Source organism: Lucilia sericata, unplaced genomic scaffold (genome assembly GCF_015586225.1).
Source record: "Lucilia sericata isolate MDLA Ls3-8-SP2 unplaced genomic scaffold, ASM1558622v1 Contig000452F_arrow, whole genome shotgun sequence".
NCBI classification, from domain to species: domain Eukaryota; kingdom Metazoa; phylum Arthropoda; class Insecta; order Diptera; family Calliphoridae; genus Lucilia; species Lucilia sericata.
This window is the reverse complement of record NW_023994467.1, coordinates 19,610-44,219: the sequence shown is the minus strand read 5'-3', so window position 1 is coordinate 44,219 and position 24,610 is coordinate 19,610. Positions and strand designations below refer to the sequence as shown.

General features: G+C 29.6%; 1 protein-coding gene across 1 annotated transcript in view; it reads left to right on the top strand.

The window, feature by feature from the left end:
• The window catches only part of LOC119605018 (maternal effect protein staufen-like), a 296,685-nt gene that overhangs the window by 255,417 nt on the left and 16,658 nt on the right, over positions 1-24,610 (top strand). Inside the window, exon 6 of the mRNA XM_037957952.1 lies at positions 19,262-19,405. Coding sequence (XP_037813880.1) covers positions 19,262-19,405 — 144 coding nt within the window. The remainder of the gene's footprint in view (positions 1-19,261; positions 19,406-24,610) is intronic.

The window sequence follows — 24,610 nt, the reverse complement described above, 5'->3', positions numbered from 1 at the left end:
TTTTTTCTTCAATTTCACTGTTTCATGCGAGAAATTTCTCGATGCGAGAGTTGAAGAACACAGGCACAGGGCAAGGATTTCTTTGCAAATGCATGTTTGCAGTCAGTAACATAAAATAGCTTTTAACTATTTTTCTTTTCGATTCCAAGAATTTGCTATAAAATGGCTAGATTCCATCTAGCCATACCTTAAAGTATCGGCTCAGAATCACTTTCTGAGACTGTCCATATAAACTAATAACTTGACGAAATATAGCACACATATCTCTCTCACCCTAGCCCCATACAAAATATCCTTCAGAAAATGTCTGTAACGTCCATAATTCATTTAAAATCATTACTATACGATAAAATGCAGAATTAATAAATTTATCCAAAAATACATCCATTCACCAAATTGTATAAGGATCGGACCATCTTTGACCCTAGCCCCCATATAAACTCTCTTTCAGAAAATCAATTTTTCATGAAAACTTTTTTAAATATAATTAAAGAAAAATCCAACATCTTTTAAATATAGTCGTAATTTGTGTAGGTTGTCATATGGTAGGCCATATCCGACTATACTTTCTTGTTTTAATTCGTACATGTTCGTTGTTTGAATGGACCTAGTAAGCTGTCTCACTTTCAGATATTAAATATATACAATTAAAAGATCATTCCCTGCTAGCAAATTTGAGTATAATTTTTGATAAATGAACTAAATTTACACTATTTAGGCTCAACTTCGTGTTTCTCAGTGCTAAATAAAAATATTTACAAAAACAAAATACATTATTTTCTAATTTTTATCGCATTTTTGTAAAATTTAAGTTCGATCTAATATACCAAAAAGAAACGTAAATTATAATAATTAGATACAATAAAAATGTATAAAAAGAACACTTTTTAATACACTAACAAGATAATTAAGGGCAGAATTATTTTTGCTCTCAAAATTTAAAAGAAAAAGTGTTTGTATATTTCAGTAAATATATTAAGTTTATAGTGATCAGTTGTGTGAATAGTAACACATTGTGAAATTTTGTAATGATTTTATTTAAAATTTAATATATAAAAAATAAATTTAATATATAATAAACATAAGTGAGAGATTAGTGAGTATAAACAATTTTAAATTATTCATAAAGTTAGAGAAATAAAGAAAATGTATTATAAAGTCGCTTTTACTACATAAAATAGTGTAAAATTAGATAAATTTCCAGTTTCCCTATTGCTACGTTATGGATACTATTTAGATAGCAATTGTTTGCAGGGTTCTCGAGACGTGCATATTTTTCACATTTTATAGTGCATAATATAAGCGCATATTTTTGATTTTTTTAGTGTATGAAAATCCTTGCCTTGATGATTACATTGGAAACGCTGTCGACGAACCACACAAAAAGAGCGAGAGGCGACTTAAAATTAGGCGAATGTGGACAGACCATATGTTTTGACGTTTATAAGCAAAAAATTAAAGCAAAATTATGTTTTTGTTTGAAATTAGAATTATTTTTAAGAGATAAATAGAACTGATTAAAAAATTATTCAGAATAAAATAAAAGAAACAAAATTGTTATTTTTAGTACAGACAACACTATGTAAAGTTGACAGTTGACTTTGCAACAATTCGTTGTCGAAATCTATATTTTATGCACATCCGTTGTCCAAAAGTTAACAAACGTTAATTTTGTTATATGTGTGTACCAAATTTCACCAAAATCAGAGAGTGCTCAAAATTTTTTAATATTACACATAAGAAAATTTTCCTAGAAAGTAGTTTAAAACCCTTTGGGTATTTGGTCTATTAGTTGTGTACTTTCATTTCACATTGGTCTCATTCGGTGACAAACATGTTTTATGGGAACGTAAATCTCTTCCTAAAAGGCTCATAATTGACCATACCACCACATATAAAGTCTCCTTCAGAAAATTACTTTAATGCTAATATCTGACCTTAATAAGCACATATAGCAATAAAATTCGACATAAACAAGTTTTATAGGAACTAAAACCAATTTCTTAAATTTTATGAGGATGTGTCCATAATTGACCCTACCCCCCATGTAAGGTCCCATTCAGAAAATTACTTTAACGCTCATTACTGACTCAAAAATGCGATTAAAGCGGTAAGATTCTACATAAACAAGTTTTGTGCGAGCCAAAAGCTCTCTATCAAATTTCGACATCAAATCAAATCATCATCAAATTTCTCTTTCTCTAAATGACCACTTCAGTAAAATTACTTTAACTCTCATTATTTTCTTAAAATTATGACTTAGGGGATGAAATTTGAATAAATACCTAAAGATAGGTCTATAACCCTTATATAAGATTCACTCCAGAAAATGACTTTAACGCTCATAAATGGATCAAAAGTTTTTCCAAATTACGGTAGTTTTTTAGACTGAAAAAATCTATTTTTATCAGTTTTTATCTGATTTCAACGTTCCATATCTTATCTATATTACTATATAAAATAGTAGCGTTACTGACTGACTTATTCATCATCGCACAGCCCAAACGGCTGAACCTAGAATCATGAAATTTTGACAGCAGATGTATTTTTGGTTATGTAAATACACTAAGGAGGGATTTTTGGAAATTTGTACATTTAGGGATAAAAAACGGGAAAATCTGGTTTTCTTAATTATCTTACCTAATATTAGTGATACAAGAAAATTTTAAATGCACTTGTATCTACTCTTAAAATAAGCAGATGGGTGTCCGGTACTTTTTTGAAATTCTTACTTTTAAGAGGTGAAAAGAGGTGTAACAAAGGTGATTTTGATATCTTTTTTGGCCCTTTATAACTAATAAACAAAATAACATTTTTGTAAATATTTTGAATATATCTCCCAAAATTAGGAGACATCTGTTTCGTACTTTTTTAAAATTCAGTCCTTTTTGGGTGTAAAAGGGAAAAACTGTATTTTTGGTACTTTTTTTAGCACATTAAGAAAACTTTTTCGATTTTTTGAAGTATTCCCATTAAATTACGGACTAACTCTGTAATATTTATTGGAACAATATATTTGCTATTTCACTGGGGAAAAAAGTACCAAAAAGCGGAAAAAAGGAAAATTTAATTTTATTCAAATTCATTGAGGCAATTTTTATAAAATTTAAAAGAGTAGTTTATTTACTCACACAAAACAAGCTATTGGTATAATATTTTGGAATTCGAGTACTAAGGCCCTTATAGGACCAAATTCGAGTAAATTGTTTGGTACTTTTTGAAAGCACAATTTTTTTGGAACAAATGAATGCAGATTTGAATCGTTTGAGTTTTATCTGTGATATATAGATGTAAATACGAAACATTTTGTAAACTTAATTCTCAAAAATATATATTTCTAAGCGAAAAGGGGAAAAATTGTACTATTTTTATTAGTACTTTCCACTAAGGTAGAATTTATTCCACTTTTAGTACTTTTTCTTTCTTCAAATAATACTCTGTTTGTTCTATAATATGAATTCAAAGCACATGATTATTAAACATACATGGTCCTCATTGAATAAGATTATTTAAGAGAGAACTTTTTAGTACTTTTTATCTTATAACTTTTTGAATTTTCTAAAATATTCAACCTAGGAACATAAATTTTAACATACATGGTCTTCACTGAATAATATTCTGTAAGTGGAAATTCCTTGGAACTTTTCCATTCTTTAAATGATAACTTTTGGATTCTCTGTAATGCACAGTGGGGCAGAATGGAAATTTTTTGGAAATAAATCTGGCATTTCTAAACGGCTGATCCGATCGGGATAAAATTTGGCGTGAGCGTAGCCAAGGAGTATTCGAGTTTAAGTTTTGAAGATGAACCCTGCAGATGCCCCAGGAACGGCGCTGTGGCGGCTCAAAGTAGGGTACCTACGACATGTAAAATTTTTAAACTCGTGCCATTTTTTTGTTTTTCACCCAAAATGCTTGAACATACTACTTATCTCTTATAATATCCGAGTTATAGGCATTTAAAAATTTAGTGATACAAAATTTACCATACCTTGGTCCGCCTTTTTTTGAATACCGGGCGTAATTTTGGACCAAATGGAGTCAATTTTTTCTTGTTAGTTAGACAACAAAATTTCCAATAATATACAAAAAATTTCAGATCAATATCATTTACAGATCCAAAAATATACGTTTTTTAATTTAAAAATTCAAAAATTTTTAGATTTTTGCCGTTTTTTTTTTCCAAAAATGTGTCTTAACTCTTTTATTAATAAAATAAAATTTTCTTTAAGAACATATAACAATTTTATAGTTTTCTAAAAGGTATCTTTACGCAGAACGCTTTGGAGTAAAAAACTTGTCCTATTTTTTGAAAATGTTGCCACTGCGTCCTTCCGAATATGACCTATTTTTTATCAAAACTTCAACTTTGGGCGACATGTTCTAAAATCCCAAAGCTGGGATCAGAAAACTGAAAGCAGTTTTGGAAACTTCAATATGTTTTCTATTTACTCCAAAAGTATTTTTCCAGCCCTGAAAGAAATGTGGACCCTATGGGCAAAAAAGTAAAAAATCCCATTTTTGGGATTTTCATTCCTATTTTTCGGAATTGCGGGATGCCCTTTGACCTTTTCAATTTTTTTTTTTGCATTTTCTTATTTGAAATGACAAAGTTAACAAGCGTTGAAAATTTCATTGAGTTTTGTTCATAAATAAAGATTTTGTAATATATTACATATTTGTTTAATTTCTAAAACTATGATTTATATCAAAATTTTAATAGGGTCGCAGATAGCTACAACAATTTAGTCCATATTTATCCCTTAATATCATTTTTTAGTTAAATATGGAAATTCTCGACCCTTTACAAAAAATTTCAAGCCAATATCTCAAATACATTCAAAAATATGTTCATTTAAACCTGTGTCCTTTAATTTCATCTTTTTCATATTTTAGTATTAAGTATGACAGAACATACATTTGGTGTTAAATAAAATATTTGGACAATTTTTTAAAATTATTTAGTTAATTATTTTATTAAAGACTATAACATTGTATATACAGTAAAAAATTATAATTTTATTATGAGCCACGCACAACAACACCTAAATCACCCCACACAAACCACCTTTCCCGCCCACCGAAACATAAAACACAATTTAATACAATATCATCAGTTAGTATAATAGCTATTTTTATTTGAACTGTTTTTCTTAAACATAATACAATTAATTCTTACAACCTACTTATATAGTTAATTCCTAACACTACTTATTTTCTATAAAATAATCTGTCATATCGGTATACATATCCAGAAGGTAATATAAGACCTTTAAATCTTCCTTGTTTTGAGATGATAGAGTTTCATAACAAATCCATCTTTTTCGCATAGTTGAAAGAACAGGATCAGAAGATAGAAATAAACTATTAAAAATATCTTCATTCTGTGATTGCCTGGAGCATTTTCTTGAGCTGAATAGTTGAACATGCTTAAAATCTCGATTCCTCGCTTCCTGGGCTTCTTCTGTTAACTCTCCAAGTGGAAGAATATTCGATTCAATTATTATTTGACCATGACACAATACTTTGTGTACTGTTGGTGTTAGTTCCCTCCATGGATACAGAGATACAAGTAATTTAGAAATTTCAGATGTATATTCCCCAAATCGATTTCCATTAATTTTATGTTTACTATTCAGTGCCATTAAAATAGTGTTAACTCTTCGAAGCAACTCCTTGTCGATTCCAGTTATTTTTGAAGTAATTTCAAAATCACGAAAAAACCTTCTCGCCGTATTACCGTCATTTGTACTACCGCAACTTGGAAGTGGTTTGTCGATGTTTAATCCCATCTGAACTTTAAATTCTTCTTGGATTCTGCTTTTTTCCGCAGCTCTCAGTTCTTTCAATTCTTCATTATTTTTTGTTGATTTAGTAAGATTCTCTGGCACACTTCTATATTTGAGGTCGTATGCTATGTGCAAAAAGTAATCCAAAAATCGTATTCTGGCATGAAGTGGTGAAATTCCGAAAGACAGGACTTCTTCATTAATACTTCTGCTTTTGTTTATATTTGAGAATTGCGACTTTTTCTCATTACATATTGAGCATCTCCAGAAGGAAGAAGTTTCTGTTATGGCATTGCTGACCTTTCCATCAATCATTGTTAAGCTTAGCTGATATGATACGTTAATAGAGAATTCCTTTATTTTTATGCAAATGGGCTCCAGTGCATTTATTTCATCTTTTAAATATTCCACTAAATCTTTTGTTGTTTTCTTTGACTCCTTTATATATTCAAATCCAATGGGTCTACAAACATTTTTTGAACCCGGAGTTGTATTGATCCATATATCTTCTAATGAATTTCCGATGCTTGACGATGATGGATTAAGGGAATATGAACGAATTCGTAATGGCACTAATGATGACATATGTAAATACACTTTTGTAGTCTGCTAATGTCCGACTTCCACAAGCTTGTTTGTATTCTGGAAGTGCTGATAAACCGTCACATCTCCACTTACACATTAAGACAACATCACAGTTATGAATTTTCCTTAGTTGGTCTTCTGAAAATTTGACACAATTCTTGATGCTGTGTTTTCGAGCAAAGATGATATATCAATACAAGCTTCCACATCATTAACAGCAATAGGTGATGGTAGGATAGTTTGTTTTTTTTTCTGGATCGCCTTGTATGATGGTAATATATTGTGTCCTTTTTCATGCAGAGCTTTCCTTAATATTTGGTACTTATTTCGACTGAGACCCAGTTCCAACATAAGCGCTATTGCTTCCTCTTCAGTAAAATTTGATTGTGATGTTGGAGTTGGTATACTTCCCACAATTCGCTTAAGTCGTTTTGGTGATGCATTAGGAAGAATAGTTGCAATATGTACGGCATCCATAGGTTGGTTTTCCTTTTTCAGCATTTCGTTAAATGTATCAGCAATTTCCTCATTTGAGATTGAAAAAAGTTTTTGTGTGACCCTCTTTTTTTTTGACCTTGAACATAAGTCTTCGTATGACTTGCAAGGCGCTCCTGTTGATGTGTTGTAAGTTGAGATTTCCGTAGTAGTTTCCATCCAACTACAAAATTTTAATCGAAATTTCTTTTGATTTCCATCCACAGACTTACTTTTTACATCAAAAAGTTTTCAATTTTTGATATGCCTGTTTTGTCTACTTTTCTACTATATGTAGTTTTTATATAATTTGAAATGTCTTCAATTCTTTCTGGACCTTTTGAAGATACACTCCATAAAACGGAAACCAACTCTTCGTACTTTAATGTAATCTTCATTGTAGATTTATTAAATATGGTACTTAAAATCTGAGAAGTTTACTTATATACCAATTCTTGTCATTTCCGATACAGGTATTCCAAAGTAAAAAATTACGAATTGTCTACCTATTAACATTTAGGACTATATTACTATAACCTGTAATTCAGTCATTGATATTTCTTATTAGTGAATGAATCGAAATTATCATTACCTGTATATTTTTACCTACATGATCTTAAACGAAACAGAACGAAATGATCTGTCGAAAAAATTTAGGTAAAAAATAGTTATTAATTTTTGAAAATTTAAGCATAATAGGACCTTTCAATTATAAGGATAAGCAAACATACTTGATACTAAAATATGAAAAAGGTGAAATTAAAGGACACAGGTTTAAATGAACATATTTTTGAATGTATTTGAGATATTGGCTTGAAATTTTTTGTAAAGGGTCGAGAAATTCCATATCTAACTAAAAAATGATATTAAGGGATAAATATGGACTAAATTGTAGCTATCTACATCTGCGACCCTATTAAAATTTTGATATAAATCATAGTTTTAGAAATTAAACAAATATGTAATATATGACAAAATCTTTATTTATGAACAAAACTCTATGAAATTTTCAACGCTTGTTAACTTTGTCATTTCAAATAAAATGCAAAAAAAAAAAAAAATGAAAAGGTCAAAGGGCATCCCGCAATTCCGAAAAATAGGAATGAAAATCCCAAAAATGGGATTTTTTACTTTTTTGCCCATAGGGTCCACATTTCTTTCAGGGCTGGGAAAATACTTTTGGAGTAAATAGAAAACATATTGAAGTTTCCAAAACTGCTTTCAGTTTTCTGATCCCAGCTTTGGGATTTTAGAACATGTCGCCCAAAGTTGAAGTTTTGATAAAAAATAGGTCATATTCGGAAGGACGCAGTGGCAACATTTTCAAAAAATAGGACAAGTTTTTTACTCCAAAGCGTTCTGCGTAAAGATACCTTTTAGAAAACTATAAAATTGTTATATGTTCTTAAAGAAAATTTTATTTTATTAATAAAAGAGTTAAGACACATTTTTGGAAAAAAAACGGCAAAAATCTAAAATTTTTTGAATTTTTAAATTAAAAAACGTATATTTTTGGATCTGTAAATGATATTGATCTGAAATTTTTTGTATATTATTGGAAATTTTGTTGTCTCACTAACAAGAAAAAATTGAGCCCATTTGGTCCAAAATTACGCCCGGTATTCAAAAAAAAAGGCGGACCAAGGTATGGTAAATTTTGTATCACTAAATTTTTAAATGCCTATAACTCGGATATTATAAGAGATAAGTAGTATGTCCAAGCATCTTTTTTCAAGATCTCGTCGAGCGCTTTCACAAAATATAAAAATCTTTCTATTTGGGTGAAAAACAAAAAAATGGCACGAGTTTAAAAATTTTACATGTCGTAGGTACCCTACTTTGAGCCGCCACAGCGCCGTCCCTGGGGCATCTGCAGGGTTCATCTTCAAAACTTAAACTCAAATACTCCTTGGCTACGCTCACGCCAAATTTTATCCCGATCGGATCAGCCGTTTAGAAATGCCAGATTTATTTCCAAAAAATTTCCATTCTGCCCCACTGTGTAATGGTTAACCGGAACACATGACACACATTCCTTTTTAAATAAGAATTTATTGAGAGATATTTTTGTACTTTTTCGTTTTTCCGATGGTACTTTTTGATATTTTTACGATATTGAACATAGAAATATAAAATTTAAAATGTAGGGACCTTAGTGAATGAGAATCTACTGAAAGGGACTTTTGGTACTTTTTCATTTATCAAATTATATTTTTTGAATTGTATATAATATTGAACACAGAAACAATAAATTTTTTATTAGATGAGAATCTATAAGAGGTATTTTATAGTACTTTTTTTCAAGTAGTACTTTCGAAATTTTCTATAATGTGGAAGCTAAACGAATGAAACTAAAAATACAAGCTTCTTACTGAATGCGAAGTTAATCACGTGATATTGAACGTAAAAACTGAAACATTAAAAAAAATTTTAATCAGTTTTAATTTTCTATAAAAGTAAACAAAATTTTGTATGTATTTAATTTTGGTTAGGGTAGCGAAGCACCCACCGTATGCTAATTTTATTCATAAAAGTATGAATATACAATCTTCTTACTGAATGCGAATTTATTCACGTGATATGGAACGTAAAAACTGAAACATTAAAAAAATTTTAATCAATTTTAATTTTCTATAAAAGTAAACAAAATTTTGTATGTATTTAATTTTGGCTAGGATAGCGAAGCACCCAGGGTATGCTAATTTTATTCATAAAAGTATGAGCTAAAATAGATAAATATTTAAAAAATATGTTTTCAAATAAAGTGTGGTTCAAAAATGTTCTTGAATTGTAAAAAAAATATATATATACAAATTTGTATTTAGATCTAAATATTTTACAAATTTAAAAAGTACAAACTCTTTTCATAACAGTTGAAAAAAATTAAATCGGTTAAGAAAATTTTGAGATATAATTTTTTAGTCTGTCTAGTCAAAAACAATCGTTTTTTCCAATATCCTCCGATTTTTAGGGTATATTGAAGATTCTAAAAATGATACTGTAATCTACTCTACTAGACCTACCAACTTCACTAGGTCTCGCGATGAGTGTATTGATTTTTTGTAATTTTGTCACACCGTGTAATTATTGTATAAACCGACAAGGATAGGTTCATAATTGGCTCTACCCTCCATATAACCACTCATACAAAAAACCCGCCCATTAACCCTTCTGGTGGGAATGAAAGTTAAAATTTTCTGAAATTTTATTTTTGATAAAACTTTCAAAAATCTAAATTTCAACATTTTTAAAATGTTTTTGAAGGTAACAGTAGGAGGATCGATTCCCCTTAATTTGAGGTATGACCTGCCCAATAACCCATTAGATGGGGACGAAAGTTAAAATTTTACAAAATTTTAACTTTTAAAAATTGTCAAAACTCGAAAAAATTACTTTTTGAAAATGTTTTTATAGATAACAGTAGAGGAACGGATTCCCCTTAATTTGAGGTATGACTCGCCCCATTAACCCTTTTGGTGGGGACGAAAGTTAAAATTTTGTAAAAAATTTACTCCCTTTCATTTGAGGTAAGACCCGTCCCTTTGCATCCTTTCATAGTGGTAAAACTTAAGGTTCTCGAAAAATTCTTCAACTATGTACTATGAAAAGGTGTTCAAAGTCAAAACATGACGTTTTTTAAATATGTACATTTAAAGGTAAGGGAAGGGGATCAATTTCCTTACATTTTATATTTTTGTTTCTTTTAAAAATATTAATTTTTCTATAAATACGGTGAAAATAAAAAAATATTTGGAAATATGTCAAATTTGTATTTAACCCATATTTTTCAAATACCTAAGACACATTTGCAAATATGTAATGACGTAACTGTTTACATCATTACATATTTATCTCGGCATATTTAGCAAAACCATTTGACACAATGAGGACAGAATTAAAATAATGGGTGATAGAAACCTGTACAAAATTGGACGTGCGGATTCAGACGAATGTAGAGCTTTTGGAGAGGACAGTGAAACTCTGGAGCAATTTCTTCGTCGAAATTAGATCCAAATATCTTGGAAGTGATATTGTTCCGGATATAATATCCCTCACGAACACTGAGGGCTATTATATCCTCACAAACACTGAGTTTTTGAACATCGGACGATAATACATTTAGTGAATACCATATAAGGTTTTTCTTTTTACCAACAAACATTTTCCATTAAAAGGATCGCAAACAGACTCAATAGTGACCTAGGAGGAAACGGTATAATTAGTACTTTTTGCTTTAAAAGAGTGAATAATTTTTTTTCAAATTAATAAATTTTTGTTTCTGAAATTTTAATACTATTTATAAGTAAAGTTCTTTTTTACGCGTTGTTGGGGTAATGCGCAGCAAAGACGCGTTGTTTCCCCTCTTATTTTTGGAGGAACTGTGATCCTTGGTACCGTCGCACACTGTCACGATCGTGGCCAAAAATGGTTAAAGTCGATGTAGGAAGTTTTATTTTTTTTTTTTTAACTTTTTGGATAGAAAACATTCCTATTATTCATATGTGAAATATTATTAAAAAATGTTGTGTAGTTTTTTAGTTATTGTAGCTCAAAGGTTTGCATGCAACATGACATTTTTAAAGAAAAACCTAAAAAATGCAATTGCTTGTTGTTATTTAATTCAAATTTTTTTGGGTACTGTCTAATATATTAGTAATTTAATTGAAAGGTAGATATAGGTTTTTACTCTTTGGAATTTTAGATATATCTAAAATTCCAAAGCAAACATACATACATATTAATTAAAGCATAGTTATTGTTATCGACTCTACAGATTTTAAAATACTAATTACCAAGTCCATATTACCCGTTGGATCAGCTAGCAAAACCATTTTTATTGGTTTAACAGAAGCAGTATGGAGAAAAGAAAACTAAATAATGACCGAACTATAATTTTAATTTTGCAAAACGTAATTTTATGTTAAATATAGTATGTAATTGTGTTAATATTATTTAATATTATTTAATTGCTACTATAACATTAGAATTTCACTACTTTCAAATCCATTCCAAAAAATATTATAAAAATTACTTCTTGAGCATGACATCAGAAGTAGTGAATTTGGAATAATATAAAAAGGATATCCCTCCTATGACAAGCCTGTGTTAAAATCATTACTTCTGCAGGGGTTTTTCAGTACATCTATGGTGTAAATTGTACTTCTTTATCACTTTTTTTGAAGTGGTGAGGATCTTTGCATTTTAAAAAATTAAAAAACACCAGTGATGAGGGATTCTGTATGTACATACTGAACGATTGCAAGGCTTAATATTCCTTCCACGGAGGAATATTAACATAATACCCAGCAAAATATTTGCTTACAAATTCACTAGAAAAATCACCAGAATTCATCGAGTAAAGTGCTTACAATTCTACTAGAAAAAGTACTTATTTTTGTTTGAGATGTTCCAAAAGTAAGTCAATATTATTTGGTTGGAAATAAGTTGTTTTTTTAGTAGAGTTATTTATAGAATATTTATGAAAAAAAAAATAAATAAAATGTCGACACAGACTGGGGTTGAACTCAATACCTTCCGTCTGCCAGTTGGATGCTCCACTCACTACACCACTGCTTAGCTGTTTTATTGTGCGTCAAATAATAGTCTTCACACACAAATACTAGTTTATTTTCTGTTTGTCTAAAAATAGATATTTGATATCGTGTGCACAAAAAAAGGAAAAAAAGAAAAAGTTACTGTTTTATGTTTGTTTGTTTCTTTATTTTGATTTTTTTTTTAGACTTTACATACAAAGTAAGTCATTAATAAAGTACTTAATGGTAATCATTGTAAGCAAAGATTTTGCTGGGTAGTAGAAATGTTATCACAAATAAAAAGGAAATATAATTTTAAAAGCTTTCTACATTAAATTCTAGAAAAATTAAATTTGAAATTAAATAAATTGAATTTGAAGAGAAAAAAAATGAATTCAAAATGAAAAAGAATGAACTTCAAATGAAAAAATTTTAATTTATATTGGAAAAAATTTAATTTGTGTTGAAAATAAGTTAATTTGCTTGGAATAAAATTTAATTTGTTTGGAAAAATATTTAATTTGTCATTAAAAATTATTAATTTGAAGCTAAAAACCTATATATAACTGTAATTTCAACAATGTTTTGGTTTAAAAATATTGATCCTTCTCGAAATACCGTTTGATAAAGGACACATCCGAAGTAGAACGACAATATTGATACAGAAGTCAACTTCTGTAGTAAATTAAAAAAAGATATTATTTAAAAAAGTATCTAATTGAAAATGTATGTATGTATGTATGTATGTATGTATGTATGTATGTATGTATGTATGTATGTATGTATGTATGTATGTATGTATGTATGTATGTATGTATGTATGTATGTATGTATGTATGTATGTATGTATGTATGTATGTATGTATGTATGTATGTATGTATGTATGTATGTATGTATGTATGTATGTATGTATGTATGTATGTATGTATGTATGTATGTATGTATGTATGTATGTATTTATGTATGTATGCATGCATGTATGTATGTATGTATGTATGTATGTATGTATGTGTGTATGAAGGTACCCAGTAGGATTTTGAGTTAACTTATAGTTAACCACAAATGAGTCAGAGGTGACTCAAAAGCTAACCATTTTGCTTATAAAATACTATTCAGTTTTTCAATGTGATGTCATAGGAACGAGTCAGTACTCACTCACTATACATCAGTTTCAGTTAACCAGAAGTTACCTCAAGATGAGTTAGCTTTTAGTGCATAAATAAAAGATCAGCTGTGAGTTACCTGTGCAATTTTCTTATATTTTTATACTATTTTTAACAAATTGTTAGTGATTATAAATGCGTTCAATATGCAGCAACATTTCCTTCCTATATACACCATTATCTATGTCTTATATTCCTGAAAATGTTAATTAAATAATAATAAATTCATTTTTCATCGCTGAAACAAATTTTCATTTTCATAATTTAATTTTTTCAATACAAATTGTTTGACAAATTTGATACGAGTTTCTATTTTATTTTTTATTTAAAATTTTATTGAAATGTTTGTTCATTTCCTCGATCATTTTTGAGTAACTTTGAAGCTAGTCATAAGAAGTTATCAAAAAGTTAACTTGATTTTTAGTTAACTCACAAAATCCTACAGGGTATTGATAGATATAGTTGTTGTTGTTTGTGTATGTATTGTTAAATGTATCTATTAGGTATTCAAATGATTAACCGTCGATCGTTGAATCGATACAATTTAGACGATTAATTGCTTGAACAAATGAAAATACAATTATAATTATAAACAATTATATGTCTAACAAATCTTTCTATAAAAAGTATTATAATGGCTTTTGAAAATACTCTTTGTGTATCATTTCATAAAGAGAGCAACTAAATTTAATTGTTTTTGTTTTGTGTATAGTTTGTTTTGTTGCTGAGAATATTTGTATTGCGTGTGTATAAGTGAGAATAACACAATGCCCGCAGGGGCATGTTTGGCCACCATTGGTCTAAGTTTTTGAGATAATTTCTCAGATTAGATTCCTTATTATTTTTTAAGGCGATGTGAAGTCTTCTTTGACACTGATTAAGTTTAACCTTTATGTTGGAGATCGCGATTGTTGCCATTGACGTCTGAGTGTTCTCTTTTCTTTAATTAGAGACTCAGTGTTCCTAGGACATTTCGAATTTTAGTAGTATCCCAAGGTGACTGGGGGTGTAAACACTTTGACAGCATCTTGTAAGATATCCGTAAATATATCGGCAGCGGATTGTATTTCATGGTCATTTTTCAATGAAATTGTTTTGTGGCAAGTGTGAGTTGACATACATTTTACACTTTAACCAGTTCTTCTTCTTGTTAAGGAAACAAGAACAATAGTTTATTTGGGGTTTCTAATAACGTTAAAACTGTAGGCTTCTGATCGATTTCTAATCCTATGCAATGTTTTGGATTTTTCATGTCTCGAATGTCAAAATTATTTTATAACATTTTAATTAAATCTTCAGAGGATTTTTCGTTATTACTTGCAATAATAACATCATCTACGTATAGCGCTACAATAATTGTATCAGATCCTTTGTTCATTGAATAAATGCATTGATCATACTTGGATTTGTTTAAACTAAACTATCTTAAAACTGCATCTATCCTCTTGTACCACTGTCGACTAGCTTGTTTCAAACCGTAAATAGATTTTTTTCAGGGACGTAACGGTTATAAGAAATAAATAAATAAATAAATAAAACGGCCAGTTTAGCAACAAATGTCTATTCATTTTATAAATAAAATATAATTTAAATTAATTTGCCTTTTAATTTCGTTAATATGTAAATGGACCAAAAATAAATTAAATAAATTTTGGTTATCTATTACCAAAAATATTGGTTGCTAAATAACAGTTATTCATAACCAAAAAATATATTTCTCATGTTAATAAAATAATAATATAAATCTTTTAATAATGGTTAAAAAGTCCCTAAATAAAATAAAGGGATTTTTTGCGTAACCTTTTCTTCCGAAAGATAAAAATAATTATTTTCGGTCCCTGTTTTTTTTCAATAAACATACTTTATTTTTGTTTCTCTTCAATGAAATCTTCAGGTTGTATCATAAAAATTTCTTCATCTAAATTTCCATTGAGAAAAGCTGTAGACACGTCTAACTGTCTTAATTTAAGATCTTTTTCAACAGCAAGTGCATATACTAAACGTAATGAGTTTTGTCTTATGACTGGTGCAAGTGTACTATTGTAGTAAATACCGTATTCTTGAGAATATCCTTTCGCTACTAAACGCGCTTTTAGCTTATCAACCTTACCATCGGGTGTGTACTTAGTTTTAAATAGCCATTTACATACACGGGGTTCTACCTTCGGGTAAATCTACAGGAAATTGGTTTTGATTACTGGCTAACTCTAAATCGTTTTGATGCGTTTCGGCAGTAGAACTGTATTGATTTGTTTCTATTCCAATTGAATTCATAAAAGCTTTGATTTTTATCTTCTTGCTGGCTAACGTTACTATCAAAACTAAATTCTATAAATCTAACATCACGACTTTTAATAATTTCATGGAATCCAGGCTTCCATAATCGATAAGCTTTGGCATCTGTTGAATATCCAACTAACCTATATTCTGAGCTTCTTGGCTCTCATTTAGATTTTCCTTGCTTTTTATCCAAAACAAAAACTCTGCTTCCTATGTGGCGTAAATGCTTAACACAAGGCTTTCTTCCTGATCATAATTCTTCAGAAGTCTGAACAATAAGCTTGGTTGGACACATATTTCTAATATAAGATTCCGCCATTACTACCTAAGCCCATAAAAATTCTGGAAGTTTTAACATTTAGCCTCTAACATCATTGTTCTAGCCATTTCGACTAATTTTCATTCTGTTCATTCGCTCTGCTATTTCGTTTTGTTGTGGGGTGTATTCTACTCGCATTGTCCGTATGTGTTAATTCCAATGTTTCAGTAGATGTTATTTCATTCTTCTTTGGAAAAACTTGCCTGGTTTGTTTACCTCGAAAACAACTTTCGCACTGAATGCTCTTAATTTTTAATTTGGGTAAACCGTGAACCATTTCATTAGATTGAAGCTTTCCTAAATATACTGTATTCAAATGGCCATATCGTTTGTGTCATAACTCTAAACTACATGAACAGCATTATTTCTAATGGATTCAATACAATATATACCAACTTTCTTCTGTGAAGTTATCAAAATTTTACCATTCTTATAGACTGTTATCTCGTCTGGACAAATTTCTATATTGCAACCTTTATTTGCCGCTTTTCCTATGAAAATAGATTGCTTCTTAAACCAGGTACATATAGAGTTTCTACGAGATTAACTGTGCTAATGCTATTATTTACTCTAACATTAATTTGGGCTGTACCAATACCCATTATCTCAAAATTCTTATCATCCGCTAATCGGACATATCCTCTAAAAGTTTTATCCATATCAATAAACTGTGACTTCTACCCAAGTGAAACTATCTTCGCTGAACTAAAACAACTATTAGCTATAATTGATGATACAGCAAAACCTGATGTTACATATACTTCATTGGATTTATTTTTCTTGATTTTACAATTTTTGGCCTGTGGCCTTTTTTACCACAATTGTGACAATTATAAGAAAATCTTTCATACCTTTCTCCATATTGTTATAGTTACCATGCTTCTTCTTGTTATTTTGAAATTTGTGTACCTTGAGAGCATTACCTTCTGTACCATCTTCTTCAGGCTTGTCACCAATTTCTAGGAGTCTTGAGCGTAAAATAATTAGAGTTGGAAATTCGTTGGCAGTGTCAAATGTTGCTTTTACTGCTTTATATTTCATTGATAAACCATCTAACGACATCACTGTTAAAAAATCTTCATCGGTATCGGCTAACATTTCTCGAAGTTCAGATACTGCAATATTCCACCAAATGTTGCGATATATTCCTATTTTCTGGCATTTAGAAATTCAGCAATTTCGTGTACAATTCGGCCTTCTTTCTTGTAGACTTGCGGTCGTACGTGTTCTTCAGATAAATCCAAATTTCATGAGATGACTGTACATTCTTTACCATACGCACAATATCCGGTTTCAGAGCAAATATTATCTCCGCTTCAAATAATTATCATACAACGTCCTTTCAGCTGCTGTAGCATTACTATTGATAACTATAACTTCCGGTTTGTGTTCTTCACCTCTTATCATTTGCAATAAGCGATTCTTATGTAAGATTGCCTCCATTTGCGGATACCACGTGGAAAAATTCTTTCCATTCAGCAACGGTATTCTTCCTGATACTATCGCCATATTTCTTCTTAATTCTTGAATATTATTCACGAATTATTTTCACTTAGGTTTGGGGTCTGGCCCATAACCTATTGTTATAAATAATGTTTATTGTTCAAAGTTTAAAATATGAATCACAGAGTAATAAAAAAAATTTAAATACAAAATTAAAAATTTGAGTTTCAAATAGACTACTAGTTGCACAAGAAATAATTTCATAAAGTATAAAAATGATAAAGTTTATTTTCTATAATGGTAAATAATAATTAGTCGCATTTGAACTCGGGCGGCTGCTGCACTGATCTATCTAATTACAAATACTCGATAATCACAGTATCATACTGTGATTTTATATGAGGGTTTTTCAATAGTCGAGTTTCATTTCTCGTAAACTGGGATAACCTGTCGAGCGATCAGGTTGTCATTCGGATGTTTTCTAACATCCGAAGTTAAAGATATTCTCCTAATAGAATATATGTACATGCGGGTACATATGACGTCGGCCATGGTAATATCGGGAAAAGGTTCCCGGAAAACTAGAGTTTACAATATCTGTAAAGAAACACGAGGGCAACCGATCGGTAATCTTCTCGACTACATATGCACAAATTTTTAATTTAAAACTCGGGTCTATTGGAGAACCAATAGTAAGAACGCACATAGTCGAACAATTTCCAGCAATCAATTATACCAGTAACATTTATAGGTGGCACCGAAAATGTTCCAAGTTTCCTTTGTAATCTCTTAGAAATACAGGCACCTTGCGAACCAATGTACAAATAGTAGAGCCCAAAAGGACTGTCGAATGGGGGTTAGGGCTCAAATGTGCAGCATACGTATAAACTTATTGAGTTTCTGCAGAATTTGAGAGGGAATATTTAGAGGGTGTTGATGTTGGTTGCTTGCTGGAATCGGGTTTATATTATATGGATTTTGATTAGGCGGGGTTTGAGTATGCGGGGGTAGAATAGGTACTTTTGTACCAAAAGTTATAGGAAACTGGAGTGAAATTTGAGAACTTTTAGCAACGATAGATTCGTAATACTATCATTAAAAGTTCGTTGCATATTTTTAATATTCGGACCTGTTTCTTGGGTAAGGGGTTTAATACTCAAAAGAGTACGGAGCTGTTCATTTATGAGGGCGTCTTTGTTCTAATACGTGTTAGCTAACTTTTTCTATGCCAATGCATAGCCATAGTATGACATCATGAGAATGCCCATATTGCAGTTTTCTGCAACAAATATTACAATTTCTGTATTGTGGTCAAACAGGGGCAATTACCATACAACGCAGAGAACATGTCTCGAAATGAAGGAAAGTTCTTATAGTCACCATAGAAAATTGCGGTGTCACAAGGGTGTAAATGAACAAGTGGTATTAAATATGCTTCTTGATCAAGGGACTTTTTTGTCTTAGCAGTGGATTTTAAATTGTCCACATAGGTAGTGATCAAGAAGATACCACGGGTATAGGTGCTATAAGAAGCAATATACCTAGGCTTTACCTCAACGATTTTGTTGTGATATTTCCTAAAATTGTCTAATGTAAAAAATGGAATATTTTTTTAATACATAGTATAATTTCAAAAATATATCCAAATATTCATTTTTTGTTTTATTTTACAGATTTTTTGATTGCGGTTAGTGGAGGTGTTAAAGTTTCATCTATTTCGGAAGGAAGTTGCTTATCAAAGAGATGTACGGATGGTGGAAATAGCAGTTTAACTTCAATATCTGAAACATTTCCAGATATACATAAACGAGATGAAGGTAAATTTTATATATATATGTGATTTAATTTCTCGAAAAAATTAAATAAAAATAATAGAAAAAATAATAGAAACGCTTATATTTCGGGTGAAAAATTAATTGTTATCCGAAAAAAACTATCCGTTAGAATTTCATTATTTATATCTCAAATGAAAGGTATTTCAGTCTAATTTCATCCGGTATTTACACTTTATATTTCTTTTAATTTTGTTAATCTTTTATTATTGTTAATTAAGTAACATAGGTACTGGAACAAATAATAGAAACGATTTATAGCATTGTACAAGGGACAGGTTTTTATGAATTTACTTTTGTGATTTTTAGTTGGTTTTTGTATGTTAATGTTTGGTTTTCCAACACTTAATTGGGAGTATAACACCAGACAGCTGAATCTAAGGTCTCACTTTTAAAATTTCTTAAATAAAATTAGGAAACAATGAAATAAATTAATTAAACATGTTAAACTATCTATAAAATTACTTCTTGATAAAATTTCGAGCCCAATTTGTGGACGAACTGATAGAATAACGCAATCGTAAAAAGTTCGCCAAGTGCCAATTTTTTTAAATTCAGTGTCGTAAGGACATTAATGTTTTGCGAATTAATACTGGTAAAGAAATGTAACAAACGTATTTTTATTTGTAATGTAATATTATAATTGCGAATTAATACTGGTACAGAAATGTAGCTAACATATTTTTATTCTATTACCATTTTCTGAGTTCGAACACTTTTACTTTTTGTGATGTTTAAATATTTTGTAATTTTTAAATATTGTACGTATTAAATATTGTTACTATACTAGGGTTTATTCCCAAACTTTAATCTCCTAAAAGTTTCATTTGGCGAACTTTTAGTGATAAATTTAAATTATGTTGGCATTATTCTATCTGCTCTTCAACCTACCTTGATATGTAAGTCCCTTTTAAATCTTTAGGAATGGTTTGAATCGCTAAATCCTAATATATATTATAAATCTCTTTGTAAGTCTGTCCGTTTGTTTATTTGTTTGTTTGTTCGTCAATCACGCCTAAACGGCTGGACCGATTTTCTTCAAATTTGAAACATAGTTAAATCTATACTTGGAGAGTGTATAGGCTATATGTTTTTTCAGAACTTGGACTAGGAGGGGGCACTGATTTTGTCTATCCTTAACCAAAGGTATTTTTGATTTGTTAGAAATATATATTAGCAATTGGACCTTAACCAAAGGTATTTTTGATTAAACTACTTAATTTGTTAGAAATATATATTAGCAATTGGACCGGAAGGGGACAAAAAGAAATAGGCCAAATAGCGAAAATCTGACAAAATTAGTACTTTTGTGCTTTAGGAACGATTTTTTTTTCTATTCTAAAGCCAAAATATTATAAACTATGATTTTGATAGTCTTAGACATATGTACATATATTGAGAAATCCCAGCCTTAGGGGAAAAAATGGGTAAAAAAGGCAAATCTGTATTTGCTGCGTAAAGGGACTCAATAAATGCATATTTTCAGAAAATTCAAACTACTTCAATGAATAAATAAAACAAATAAATAAACAAGTAAAAATTTATAGTTGGACATGGCCAAAAAGGATTTTCTAAAAGAGGGTTATATGGGGTAGGTGGTTGATATGGGACTATTCTTATAACTTTTGTAACAAACAAACAAAAGTTTTGTTAAATTAAAGTTATTTATGTAGAATATCGCCGTAATATTAGTGTTTATAAGTGAATTTCAACCATCAAGTCCTTTTTATGAAGAGTACTTTATATGGGGGATGTGATCAGCAGTGTCATTAAAACTTATATAAAACTAAGTTTTGCCGATTTTTGGTGTGACACAAGAACATTTAACATATTTATGAGCTCAAAAGACATACATATTCAGGGATGCGATTGTATGGGGGCTATGCGAAATAATGGTCCGATATTAAGCATTTTCATCCTTGGAAGAGTATGTGCCAAATTTCATCAAATTATCTTGCAAATTGCGACCTGTAGCGTGCGCATAATGTTTTTAATCACACTTAAACGACTGGAACGATTATCTTTAAATTTGAAACATAGTTAGATATATAGGTGTATGGTGTGATAGGTTTTCCAAAACTTGGATAAGAAGGGACAAAAAGGGGTATGTGTATGAAAAAGGGACAAAATTCGTACTTTTGGGAGTAAGTACTAATTATTGTCTATACTCAAGCAAAAACATTTCTGATTAAGCTTTTAAAGTGTCTGAAATATGTATTCCGTTTCGAAATAGGAGAAAAGGCGAAAAAACAGGACAATTTTTTTAAAAATTTGTTAATGTTCTACAACTTCGATTTCTGAAATGATACAAAATATATTGAACAATAATTTAAAAAAAAATTAGCTTTATAAATTGTCACAAAAAATTTGTGAAGTAATCTCTTAGTGAGGGGTAAAATGAGTATTTTTCGTAAATGCTATGTTGTTATTTAAGTCAACGAAATCTTTATATTTCTGGTTCCACCTGCAGATAATAATACACCGATTTTCCGACAAAATTTCGAACAATATTTTAATACTAGACTTTTGTACCCGGCGTTGCCCGGGGTTTTAAGTGGTTTCTTAACATTATACTTAAGCATTCTTCCGTCAGATTAAACTAAAAAATCTGCTTTATGTCTATATATTAATTTCTGAAATTTTTCAATATTCAGAAATATAAAAATTTCATTGACATAACATAGCATTTACGAAATAAAAAAATTACCCCTCACTAAGAGATTACTTCACAATTTTTTTTTGACAATTTATAATGCTAAAAGATTCCAAAATTATAATTCTAAAGCTACGTTCACACCTATCAAATATTTGACGTTTTTTATCAAATATTTGTTGGCTGTAATGTGAACACAACATATTTTTGAAGAGCAAACAAAATATCAGCTGTTTTTCGTAAAACATTTTTATTTGTCAACCTACAAATATTTTCCCAATGTGAACACAATGTGGACACAAAACACGAAACATTTTTGTTTAACGTTAAAAAAAAACTATTTAATTGAAATTACAAAAAACAAAAAATTAAATACGTTTTTATTTCATAATGTGCTTAAAATGAGTATTTCTGTTTTGACGTTTTGTTTGAAGAAACAATGCCAAACACAATTCAGTACAAATAGTGAAAATTTGTTTGCCCGATATTCACATTACAACAAATAATTTCTTAAAAAAATTTGACGGATAAAACAGTGAAAAAACAAAATTTTGTTTGCAGGAAAAGAGGAACATAATAAGAAGAACAGTTAATGCACAACCAAACCAAAAGCCAAAAATATATGTGTTTATATTTACTAAAAAGCTATATCATTGAATAATAACTTCTATATATTCTAAAATTTCATTTAATATTGTTTTTCATCAAAATTTTACAACAAAAAAATACAAATTACATTTCAATACCTTGTGCAAGTGGAAAAGAGATAGATAGACTTGCACAAGGTATTGAAATTACATTTCAATACCTTGTGCAAGTGGAAAAGACATAGATAGACTTGCACAAGGTATTGAAATTACATTTCAATTGTCATTGTCCATAAATCCCAAGGTCAAACAGATGTAGATATGTCATTTCTATAAAATATTCCCGTACATTGAGAATAATTAATATTTCAGAGAAGTTTCAATTGCCTGTTTTTGAAGATAGAATGACTTCATTGTTGACATGTTAACATGATGTTTAATTTTATGATCGTGAGATCTTTCACGTTCATTTTTCTTTAAGGTAACGAAAAGGATTCTTCATCAAATATCGTCGACATGTGCTTAAAGAGTCATGTTGCAAAAATTTTTTGCGATTGCAGACGGGTGAACTGAGTATGTTAGCTAATTTTCCGGGAAAATAATATAAGAAAGTTGAACTTCTTCGATATTGTTGCGGAATGCGTTATCCGCATAATATATGACTTGAACTCTTTGCGAAAGTACTGTGAATTTTACTGCATGGTTTTGACTATTTACGCATTTTCTGATGTTAATTTAATAATATTGGTCGACAAAATCAAGTTAAAATCTGTGTATCACGTCGGAATGGAATATGTATATTTAAAATTACCTGGATTAACGTATTGAAAACGAATAAAGTGTCACCTCTGTTTCGGAAATATATTATTTTAGTCCTTCCAAACAAGAACACTTCTGTTTACAATTTGACAAACTTAAATCTGCGATAAGCTTGTCCTTGAATTATGAAATGTGGCCTAACTTCATACTCCGAGATAACAGTATCTCTTATTTAATTGTAATTTGGGAACCGTTGGACTAGACTGCATATATTATGTAGCATAACTATATATAGTATGTTGTTACCAACTAATAAATAACAAAACAAACAACAAAAATAATAATTATCATTAATTTACGCAATTGCTTGAATTTCAATTAAATGTCACAACTTTGTCTCAGATTTATATTTTATAAAAAATAAAATAAAACCAGTCATATAAGCGACTATTTACATTTGTGTATGAGGTGATAACACTCATTTTCAGAAAATAAACAAAGAACAGCTGTCATTGACGCTGTTTGATCTTACATTTGGTTTGCAAGATCAAATAATTATTTTACCAAAATGACGTAAATTATTTGACTTTTGGTGTTCACATTGATGAAACAATGAGAAAATATTTATTTGCCATCAATTTGTTTTACGAAAATCATCCGCATTGCTGTTTGTTAACATGAAATATTTTATGTTCAGATTCGACAAACAAAGTTTTTTCAATCGTGTTATATATTAATATTATACACTTTTATTATAAAAATTTAATTTTAAACCTAATAAAAATAGTTAAAATTAAAACAAATTGCCAAATTGCTTTTTTCTTGCATGAAAATATACGATATTCTGTGGCTGCAAAACCAAATTATTTTTGCACTGTTTGATAAAACAATACCATCAAATATTTGTTCAAGTCTGAACATGAAATAAATATTGCGTTTGTTTGACGCAACTTTATAAATATTTTATAACAAATATTTGGGCCAAATATTTTACAGGTCTGAACGTAGCTTAAATCTGTTACAATTGCAAGATTTATTGAACATTACAAACGCCATTTTCTTTTATATTTTTATAGCGCCTTAAGATATGCTTTAGCGATATTTAATAATTTGCATGTATGCATGTGTGTAAAAGATTTAAGGAAATTCACAATTTGATAAGTGCCGGTTCACACAGGGAAACTTTTTTGG